This window comes from Ranitomeya imitator, chromosome 6, assembly GCF_032444005.1.
Source record: "Ranitomeya imitator isolate aRanImi1 chromosome 6, aRanImi1.pri, whole genome shotgun sequence".
Classification (NCBI taxonomy): Eukaryota; Metazoa; Chordata; class Amphibia; order Anura; family Dendrobatidae; genus Ranitomeya; species Ranitomeya imitator.
The window spans coordinates 502,593,088-502,604,713 of record NC_091287.1 but is presented as its reverse complement, the minus strand read 5'-3'; the positions used below and the strand labels follow the sequence as shown (position 1 = coordinate 502,604,713).

Genomic DNA, 11,626 nt, shown 5'->3' with positions numbered 1-11,626 from the left:
GCTCACTGGCAGTAACTTATATTTGCAGGCTTGTGACATCACGAAAGGGGCTGAGTTACCACCGCCCTCCCCTTTTCCACAAAGTTACAGATTTGCCAGCCTAACTTATTACCGTATCTTGGCTTCAGAACATGCCAGAGTCACAGCACACTCATCATTCATCTTATATTAAAATTAGCTTTCTATTGATACCACATTTGTACTAGTTGTTCCACATGATTCCGGAGAAATCCGCACTTTGTACTCGTTGTGTTTAGCTGATAGCGCTTACAGTGGTTGACAGATCGACCGATCGAAATTCGCAATATGGACTTATTTTTGTAGCCCAAATCGGTGGCCCAATATCTCACTATAACAGAACAAAGAACCTCATGTCTTTTTAGAGAGACTAGACCAGTTCTAGCTGGTACTAGATGGGAGGACTGTCTACTGCAGCTACAGAGGTCGTAAAAATTCTTGTGGGGAGAGGGAATGAGAGGTTTAGAATTCACACACAGCAGAAGCAAAGAGAGAAGCGGGGGGTCAGAGCCCACAGCGAGCGTGATAACAGGGAAAATGGAAAATCCTACTCCATTTTATACATTATCGTGACACCCCCCACTTAGTACACTCCACAAAGCCTCCCAGACCCCATCCGCTTAGTATCCTCCACAAAGCCTCCCAGACCCCCTCCGCTTAGTACACTCCACAAAGCCCCCCAGACCCCCCCGCTTAGTGTTCTCCACAAAGGCCCCCAGACCCCCCCGCTTAGTACAGTCCACAAAGTCTCCCAGATCCCCTCCGCTTAGTACACTCCACAAAGCCTCCAGACCCCACCCGCTTAGTACACTCCACAAAGCCTCCCAGATCCCCTTCGCTAAGTACACTCCACAAAGCTCCAAGACCCCCTCTGGTTAGTACACTCCACAAAGCCTCCAAGACCCCCTCCGCTAAGTACACTCCACAAAGCTCCAAGACCCCCTCTGGTTAGTACACTCCACAAAGCCTCCAAGACCCCCTCCGCTAAGTACACTCCACAAAGCCCCCAGAACCCATCCACTTAGAAAACTCTACAAAGCCTCCCAAATCCCCGCTAAGTACACTCTACAAAGCCTCCCAGACCCCCTCTGCTTAGTACACTCCACAAAGCCTCCCAGACCCCTCCACTTAGTACACTCCAAAAAGCCCCACCGACCGTCTCCGCTTAGTACACTCCACAAAGCCTCCCAGACCCCTCCGCTTAGTACACTCCACAAAGCCCCCCAGACCCACTTCACTTAGTACAATCCACAAAGCCTCCCAGACCCCCTCCGATTAGTACAGTCCACAAAGCCTCCCAGACCCCTCTGCTTAGTACAGTCCAAACAGCCTCCCAGACTCCCTCTGCTTAGTACAGTCCACAAAGCCTCCCAGACCCTTCGCTTAGTACACTCCACAAAGCCTCCCAGACCCCCTCCGCTTAGTATACTCCACAAAGCCCCCCAGACCAACTCCGCTTAGTACACTCCACAAAGCCTCCCAAGCCCCCTCCGCTTAGTATACTTCACGAAGCCTCCCAGACCCCCTCCGCTTAGTATACTCCACAAAGCCTCCCAGACCCCCTCCGCTTAGTATACTCCACAAAGCCTCCCAGACCCTCTCCGCTTAGTACACTCCACAAAGCCCTCCAGACCCTCCGCTTAGTACACTCCACAAAGCCTCCCAGACCCTCCGCTTAGTATAGTCCACAAAGCCTCCCAGACCCCCTCTGCTTAGTACACTCCACAAAGCCTCCCAGACCCTCTGCTTAGTACACTCCACAAAGCCCCCCAGACCCCCTCCGCTTAGTACACTCCACAAAGCCCCCCAGACCCCCTCCGCTTAGTACACTCCACAAAGCCTCCCAGACCCCCTCCGCTTAGTATACTCCACAAAGCCCCCCAGACCCTCTCCGCTCAGTACACTCCACAAAGCCCCCCAGACCCCCTCCGCTTAGTACACTCCACAAAGCCCCCCAGACCCCCTCCGCTTAGTACACTCCACAAAGCCCCCCAGACCCCCTCCGCTTAGTACACTCTACAAAGCCCTCAGACCCCCTCCACTTAGTACACTCCACAAAGCCTCCCAGACCCCCTCCGCTTAGTACACTCCACAAAGCCCCCCAGACCCCCTCCGCTTAGGCTACGTTCAGACTAGCGTTGCGCGCCGCTGCGTCAGCGATGCAACGCACGACGCACACAAAAACGCGGCAAAACGCACGCAAAAACGCTGCGTTTTGCGACGCGTGCGTCATTTTTTGCCGAAAATCGGACGCAAGAAAAATGCAACTTGTTGCGTTTTCTTGGTCCGACGCTAGCGGCAAAAAAGACGCAAGTGTTGCAAAACGCAACACACAAAAACGCATGCGTCCCCCATGTTAAACATAGGGGCGCATGACGCGTGCGTCGCCGCTGCGTCGCCCGACGCTAAGGCGACGCACACTCGCAGAACGCTAGTGTGAACGTAGCCTTAGTACACTCCACAAAGCCCCCCAGACCCCCTCCGCTTAGTACACTCCACAAAGCCCCCCAGACCCCCTCTGCTTAGTACATTCCACAAAGCCCCCCAGACCCCTTGCTTAGTACACTCCACAAAGCCCCCCAGACCCCCTCTGCTTAGTACACTCCACAAAACCCCCCAGACCCCCTCTGCTTAATACACTCCACAAAGCCGTCCAGACCCCCTCCGCTTAGTACACTCCACAAAGCCCCCCAGACCCCCTCTGCTCCCAGTACACTCCATAAAGCCCCCCAGACCCCCTCTGCTTAGTACACTCCACAAAGCCCCCCCAGTCCCCCTCTGCTTAATATACTACACAAAGCCCCCCAGACCCCCTCCGCTTAGTATACTCCACAAAGCCCCCCAGACCCCCTCTGCTTAATACACTCCACAAAGTCCCCCAGACCCCCTCCACTTAGTACTCTACAAAGCCCCCAGACCCCCTCCGCTTAGTACACTCCACAAAGCCCCCCAGACCCCCTCCGCTTAGTACACTCCACAAAGCCCCCCAGACCCCCTCTGCTTAATATACTCCACAAAGCCCCCCACACCCCCTCCGCTTAGTACACTCCACAAAGCCCCCCAGACCCTCCGCTTAGTACACTCCACAAAGCCCCCCAGACCCTCCGCTTAGTACACTCCACAAAGCCCCCCAGACCCTCCGCTTAGTACACTCCACAAAGCCCCCCAGACCCTCTCCACTTAGTACACTCCACAAAGCCCCCCAGATCCCCTCCGCTTAGTACACTCCACAAAGCCCCCCAGACCCCTTCCGCTTAGTACATTCCACAAAGCCCCCCAGACCCTCCGCTTAGTACACTCCACAAAGCCCCCCAGACCCCCTCCGCTTAGTACACTCCACAAAGCCCCCCAGATCCCCTCCGCTTAGTACACTCCACAAAGCCCCCCAGACCCCTTCCGCTTAGTACATTCCACAAAGCCCCCCAGACCCTCCGCTTAGTACACTCCACAAAGCCCCCCAGACCCCCTCCGCTTAGTACACTCCACAAAGCCCCCCAGACCCCCTCCACTTAGTACACTCCACAAAGCCCCCCAGACCCCCTCCGCTTAGTACACTCCACAAAGCCCCCCAGACCCCCTCCGCTTAGTACATTCCACAAAGCCCCCCAGACCCTCCGCTTAGTACACTCCACAAAGCCCCCCAGACCCTCTCCACTTAGTACACTCCTCAAAGCCCCCCAGACCCCCTCCGCTTAGTACACTCCACAAAGCCCCCAGACCCCCTCTGCTTAATATACTCCACAAAGCCCCCCAGACCCCCTCTGCTTAATATACTCCACAAAGCCCCCCAGACCCCCTCCGCTTAGTACACTCCACAAAGCCCCCCAGACCCCCTCTGCTTAATATACTCCACAAAGCCTCCCAGACCCCCTCTGCTTAATATACTCCACAAAGCCTCCCAGACCCCCTCCGCTTAGTACACTCCACAAAGCCCCCCAGACCCCCTCCGCTTAGTACACTCCTCAAAGCCCCCCAGACCCCCTCCGCTTAGTACACTCCACAAAGCCCCCAGACCCCCTCTGCTTAATATACTCCACAAAGCCCCCCAGACCCCCTCTGCTTAATATACTCCACAAAGCCCCCCAGACCCCCTCCGCTTAGTACACTCCACAAAGCCCCCCAGACCCCCTCTGCTTAATATACTCCACAAAGCCTCCCAGACCCCCTCTGCTTAATATACTCCACAAAGCCTCCCAGACCCCCTCCGCTTAGTACACTCCACAAAGCCCCCCAGACCCCCTCCGCTTAGTACACTCCACAAAGCCCCCCAGACCCCCTCCGCTTAGTACATTCCACAAAGCCCCCCAGACCCTCCGCTTAGTACACTCCACAAAGCCCCCAGACCCTCTCCACTTAGTACACTCCACAAAGCCCCCCAGACCCCCTCCACTTAGTACACTCCACAAAGCCTCCCAGACCCTCTCCACTTAGTACACTCCACAAAGCCCCCCAGACCCCCTCCACTTAGTACACTCCACAAAGCCTCCCAGACCCCCTCCACTTAGTACATTCCACAAAGCCCCCCAGACCCTCCGCTTAGTACACTCCACAAAGCCCCCCAGACCCTCCGCTTAGTATACTCCACAAAGCCCCCCAGACCCTCTCCACTTAGTACACTCCACAAAGCCCCCCAGACCCCCTCCGCTTAGTACACTCCACAAAGCCTCCCAGACCCCCTCCACTTAGTACATTCCACAAAGCCCCCCCAGACCCCCTCTGCTTAATATACTCCACAAAGCCCCCCAGACCCCCTCTGCTTAATATACTCCACAAAGCCCCCCAGACCCTCCGCTTAGTACACTCCACAAAACCCCCAGACCCCCTCCACTTAGTACACTCCACAAAACCCCCAGACCTCCTCCGCTTAGTACACTCCACAAAGCCCCCCAGCCCCCCTCCGCTTAGTACACTCCACAAAGCCCCCCAGACCCCCTCCGCTTAGTACACTCCACAAAGCCTCCCAGACCCCCTCCGCTTAGTACACTCCACAAAGCCCCCCAGACCCTCCGCTTAGTACACTCCACAAAGCCCCCCAGACCCCCTCCGCTTAGTACACTCCACAAAGCCTCCCAGACCCCCTCCGCTTAGTACACTCCACAAAGCCCCCCAGACCCTCCGCTTAGTATACTCCACAAAGCCCCCCAGACCCCCTCCACTTAGTACACTCCACAAAGCCCCCCAGACTCTCCGCTTAGTACACTCCATAAATCCCCCCAGACTCCCTCCGCTTAGTACACTCCACAAAGCCTCCCAGACCTCCTCCGCTTAGTATACTCCACAAAGCCCCCCTCCGCTTAGTACACTCCATAAATCCCCCCAGACCCTCCCGCTTAGTACACTCCACAAAGCCTCCCAGACCTCCTCCGCTTAGTATACTCCACAAAGCCCCCCAGACCCCCTCCGCTCAGTACACTCCACAAAGCCTCCCAGACCCCCTCCGCTTAGTACACTCCACAAAGCCTCCCAGACCCCCTCCGCTTAGTACACTCCACAAAGCCCCCCAGACCTCCTCCGCTTAGTACACTCCACAAAGCCCCCCAGACTCTCCGCTTAGTACACTCCACAAAGCCCCCCAGACCTCCTCCGCTTAGTACACTCCACAAAGCCCCCCAGACCCCCTCCGCTTAGTACACTCCACAAAGCCCCCCAGACCCCCTCCGCTTAGTACACTCCACAAAGCCCCCCAGACCTCCTCCGCTTAGTACACTCCACAAAGCCCCCCAGACCCCCTCCGCTTAGTACACTCCACAAAGCCCCCCAGACCTCCTCCGCTTAGTACACTCCACAAAGCCCCCCAGACCCCCTCCGCTTAGTACACTCCACAAAGCCCCCCAGACCCCCTCCGCTTAGTACACTCCACAAAGCCCCCCAGACCCTCCGCTTAGTACACTCCACAAAGCCCCCCAGACCCCCTCCGCTTAGTACACTCCACAAAGCCCCCCAGACCTCCTCCGCTTAGTATACTCCACAAAGCCCCCCCAGACCCCCTCCGCTTAGTACACTCCACAAAGCCCCCCAGACCCCCTCCGCTTAGTACACTCCACAAAGCCCCCCAGACCTCCTCCGCTTAGTACACTCCACAAAGCCCCCCAGACCCCCTCCGCTTAGTACACTCCACAAAGCCCCCCAGACCCTCCGCTTAGTACACTCCACAAAGCCCCCCAGACCTCCTCCGCTTAGTATACTCCACAAAGCCCCCCAGACCCTCCGCTTAGTACACTCCACAAAGCCTCCCAGACCCCCTCTGCTTAGTACACTCCACAAAGCCTCCCAGACCCCCTCCGCTTAGTACACTCCACAAAGCCCCCCAGACCCCCTCCGCTTAGTACACTCCACAAAGCCCCCCAGACCCCGTCCGCTTATAACACTCCACAAAGCCCCCCAGACCCCCTCCGCTTAGTACACTCCATAAAGATCCACACAGACTCCCTCCGCTTAGTACACTCCACAAAGCCTCCCAGACCCCCTCCGCTTAGTACACTCCACAAAGCCTCCCAGACCTCCTCCGCTTAGTACACTCCACAAAGCCCCCCAGACCTCCTCCGCTTAGTACACTCCACAAAGCCCCCCAGACCCCCTCCGCTTAGTACACTCCACAAAGCCCCCCAGACCCTCCGCTTAGTACACTCCACAAAGCCCCCCAGACCCTCCGCTTAGTACACTCCACAAAGCCCCCCAGACCTCCTCCGCTTAGTACACTCCACAAAGCCCCCCAGACCCCCTCCGCTTAGTACACTCCACAAAGCCCCCCAGACCTCCTCCGCTTAGTACACTCCACAAAGCCCCCCAGACCCCCTCCGCTTAGTACACTCCACAAAGCCCCCCAGACCTCCTCCGCTTAGTACACTCCACAAAGCCTCCCAGACCCCCTCCGCTTAGTACACTCCACAAAGCCCCCCAGACCTCCTCCGCTTAGTACACTCCACAAAGCCCCCCAGACCCTCCGCTTAGTACACTCCACAAAGCCCCCCAGACCCTCCGCTTAGTACACTCCACAAAGCCCCCCAGACCCTCTGCTTAGTACACTTCACAAAGCCCCCCAGACCCTCCGCTTAGTACACTCCACAAAGCCCCCCAGACCTCCTCCGCTTAGTACACTCCACAAAGCCCCCCAGACCCTCTGCTTAGTACACTCCACAAAGCCCCCCAGACCCTCCGCTTAGTACAGTCCACAAAGCCCCCCAGACCCTCCGCTTAGTACACTCCACAAAGCCCCCCAGACCTCCTCCGCTTAGTACACTCCACAAAGCCCCCCAGACCCCCTCCGCTTAGTACACTCCACAAAGCCCCCCAGACCCCCTCCGCTTAGTACACTCCACAAAGCCCCCCAGACCCTCCGCTTAGTACACTCCACAAAGCCCCTCAGACCCTCCGCTTAGTACACTCCACAAAGCCCCCCAGACCCTCCGCTTAGTACACTCCATAAAGCCCCCCAGACCCCCTCCGCTTAGTACACTCCACAAAGCCCCCCAGACCCTCCGCTTAGTACACTCCACAAAGCCCCCCAGACCCTCCGCTTAGTACACTCCACAAAACCCCCAGACTCTCCGCTTAGTACACTCCACAAAGCCCCCCAGATCCCCTCCGCTTAGTACACTCCACAAAGCCCCCCAGACCCTCCGCTTAGTACACTCCATAAAGCCCCCCAGACCCTCCGCTTAGTACACTCCACAAAGCCCCCCAGACCCCCTCCGCTTAGTACACTCCACAAAGCCCCCCAGACCCCCTCCGCTTAGTACACTCCACAAAGCCCCCCAGACCTCCTCCGCTTAGTACACTCCATAAAGCCCCCCAGACCCCCTCCGCTTAGTACACTCCACAAAGCCCCCCAGACCCTCCGCTTAGTACACTCCATAAAGCCCCCCAGACCCTCCGCTTAGTACACTCCATAAAGCCCCCCAGACCCTCCGCTTAGTACACTCCACAAAGCCCCCCAGACCCCCTCCGCTTAGTACACTCCACAAAGCCCCCCAGACCCCCTCCGCTTAGTACACTCCACAAAGCCCCCCAGACCCTCCGCTTAGTACACTCCACAAAGCCCCCCAGACCCCCTCCGCTTAGTACACTCCACAAAGCCCCCCAGACCCCCTCCGCTTAGTACACTCCACAAAGCCCCCCAGACCCCCTCCGCTTAGTACACTCCACAAAGCCCCCCAGACCCTCCGCTTAGTACACTCCACAAAGCCCCCCAGACCCCCTCCGCTTAGTACACTCCACAAAGCCCCCCAGACCCCCTCCGCTTAGTACACTCCACAAAGCCCCCCAGACCCCCTCCGCTTAGTACACTCCACAAAGCCCCCCAGACCCCCTCCGCTTAGTACACTCCACAAAGCCCCCCAGACCCCCTCCGCTTAGTACACTCCACAAAGCCCCCCAGACCCTCCGCTTAGTACACTCCACAAAGCCCCCCAGACCTCCTCCGCTTAGTACACTCCATAAAGCCCCCTAGACCCTCCGCTTAGTACACTCCACAAAGCCCCCCAGACCCTCCGCTTAGTACACTCCACAAAGCCCCCCAGACCCTCCGCTTAGTACACTCCACAAAGCCCCCCAGACCCTCCGCTTAGTACACTCCACAAAGCCCCCCAGACCCTCCGCTTAGTACACTCCATAAAGATCCACACAGGCTCCATGGCTTTTACACTCCAAAGCCCCCACAGACCACCTCACTTAGTACTCTACACCCCTCCCCCGCTTAGTACACATTCCAGTCTCACACACAGACGTCTGCCTTTGTGTGCCCCGCCCACTTGTCACTCTGATAACACTCCTCCCCCTTGCCATCTAGGCTCCTCCCGCGGGCAGACTCTCGGAGTTGCCGGCAGTTGGGGGCCACTGCCAGCACGCGCTCTAGAAGAAACCGGAAGCCGCCTGCCAAACCGACCACGTGACGGGCGAGCCACGTGACCATCTGACGTCATACATATTAGGAGCCCTTACAGTTTAGCAAGAGAGAGACAAACTGCTGGGAGTCTGCAAGATGGCGGCGGAGTGCTAGCGGTGCCGCCGAGTCTGACGTGCCCAACTCATTGCGTTCCTTGTTTTTCCTAGTTTTTTTTTTTATATTTCTTGTCATGGGAGACTTTTAAGAAAGAGAAAACCCGAAGTAGCGGCCCTTCATGAGAAGACCCCGCTATCTGCACAGTGAAGCAGCGGAGGCCGCAGCTCCGCCTCGCACGGGAGGCAGCAGACATTTTTTTTTCTTCACTTGTCTAAATTTCACGCTCGCTCCGGGATTCGCTGGTGAAGCTCCCCGGCTCTCGGCGCCATGACGTCCATACACTTCGTGGTCCATCCGCTGCCCGGCACCGAGGACCAGCTCAATGACCGGTAATGCGGGGGGAGGGGACTGCAGGCCGCGGCCTAGTCACAGCCCGCCATCCCCGGGGAGACCGGGCACAGTCACCGAGGGGGTCCCCGAATATGGCGGGGGGCTCATGGTTATCTGTGGGAGGAGGAGAGTGCCCCCTAGTAATTATACGGCGGGGGGCTCATGGTTATAGGTGGGAGTAGTGCCCCCTAATAATTATACAGGGGGAGGGGGTCCCCTAATAACTATACGGCGGGGGTGCTCATGGTTATCGGTGGGAGGAGGAGAGTGCCCCCTAGTAATTATACGGCGGGGGCTCATGGTTATCGGTGGGAGGAGGAGAGTGCCCCCTAATAATTATACGGCGGGGGCTCATGGTTATCGGTGGGAGGAGGAGAGTGCCCCCTAATAATTATACAGGGGGAGGGGGTCCCCTAATAACTATACGGCGGGGGGCTCATGGTTATCGGTGGGAGGAGGAGAGTGCCCCCTAATAATTATACAGGGGGAGGGGGTCCCCTAATAACTATACGGCGGGGGGCTCATAGTTATAGGTGGGAGGAGGGAGTGCCCCCTAATAATTATACAGGGGGAGGGGGCCCCTAATAACTATACGGCGGGGGTGCTCATGGTTATCTGTGGGAGGAGGAGAGTGCCCCCTAATAATTATACAGGGGGAGGGGGTCCCCTAATAACTATACGGCGGGGGCTCATGGTTATCGGTGGGAGGAGGAGAGTGCCCCCTAATAATTATACAGGGGGAGGGGGTCCCCTAATAACTATACGGCGGGGGGCTCATAGTTATAGGTGGGAGGAGGGAGTGCCCCCTAATAATTATACAGGGGGAGGGGGCCCCCTAATAACTATGACGGGGGGGCTCATAGTTATAGGTGGGAGGAGGAGTGCCCCCTAATAATTATACAGGGGGAGGGGTCCCCTAATAACTATACGGCGGGGAGCTCATAGTTATCGATGGGAGGACTGTGCCCCCTAATAATTATACAGCGGGGGGCTCATAGTTATCGGTGGGAGGAGTGTGCCCCCTAATAATTATACAGTGGGGGGCTCATGGTTATCGGTGGGAGGAGGAGAGTGCCCCCTAATAATTATACGGCGGGGGGGGGGGGGGGGGGCTCATGGTTATAGGTGGGAGGAGGAGAGTGCCCCCTACAGGGGGAAGGGGGTCCTTAATATTTATATGGCAGGGGGGGGCCTCATAGTTATAGGTGGGAGGAGGAGAGTGCCCCCTACAGGGGGAAGGGGGTCCTTAATATTTATATGGCGGGGGGGGGCTCATAGTTATATCTGGGAGTAGAGTGCCCCTTAATGGTTATTCAGGGGGGTCTCTAATAGTTATACAGTGGGGGCCTCATAGTTATATATGGGAGGAGGAGAGTGCCCCCTAATAATTATACATAGACGGAGAGTGCCCCCTAATGGTTATACTGGGGGAAGGGGGTCTCTCAGGGTATGTTTCCACGTTCAGGAAACGCTGCCATTTTGACGCAGCGTTGAGCCGCAGCGTCCAGATGTTACAGCATAGTGGAGGGGATTTAATGCAGTAAAAGACGCATGACGCATGTCCCTACATTGCAGAAAAAACGCAAGGACAGCGCAGGTGACCTGCCAGTGACCTCAGGTGCAGATTTGTTCAGGATTTTACCTGCATAAAATCCTGACCAAATCCTGATGCAATCCTGAACGTGGACACATACCGTAATAGTTATATGGTGAAGGGGCCTCAGTGATATATGGGAGAATACCCCCTAATAGTTATTCGGTGGGGGGGTCCTCTTAGTTACAGTATGTGGGAGAATGAGTGCCCCATAATAGGGACCCGCCTGCCCCATAGTAGGGACGCCCCTCCCCTATATATCTAATAGTTATACGTGGGAGAAGAGTGCCCCATAATGATTATACAAGGGGAATTGATCCCTAATAGTTATACGTGGGAGGGGGAGAGTGCTCCCTAATATACGTGTGTGGGGGGCCTCATAGTTACACGTTGGAGAAGAGTGCACCTTAATGGTTATACATAAGGGGGCGGGGGTCTCAGTTATATTTTGTAGGGGGGAATGTGTCCCCTAATATACTCTTGGGGGACCTTAAGAGTTATGTGGGAGGAGTAGAGTGCCCCCCTAATGGTTAAACATGGGAGCCTCAGTTGTACATGGGAGGAGGAAAGTGCCCCCTAAAGGTATGTGCACAAGTATTCTGGAGGACTGTGGATTTTTCCGCAGCGGATGTGGAAAAACCGCACTGCAAAACCGCTGCGGTTTTTCCTGCGGATTTATCGCG

General features: G+C 56.6%; 1 protein-coding gene across 9 annotated transcripts in view; it reads left to right on the top strand.

Moving 5' to 3' along the window:
* Positions 1 to 8,972: 8,972 nt before the first annotated feature.
* The window catches only part of UBR5 (ubiquitin protein ligase E3 component n-recognin 5), a 110,623-nt gene continuing 107,969 nt past the window's right edge, over positions 8,973 to 11,626 (top strand). For 7 of the 9 annotated variants that reach the window (XM_069731722.1, XM_069731725.1, XM_069731723.1 and 4 more), the window contains exon 1: positions 9,146 to 9,348. In XM_069731722.1, coding sequence (XP_069587823.1) covers positions 9,287 to 9,348 — 62 coding nt within the window. In that variant the 5' untranslated portion in view covers positions 9,146 to 9,286. Of the gene's footprint in view, positions 9,349 to 11,626 lie in introns of all 9 variants that reach the window. The other 2 variants (XM_069731726.1, XM_069731727.1) reach the window with 2 other exon arrangements.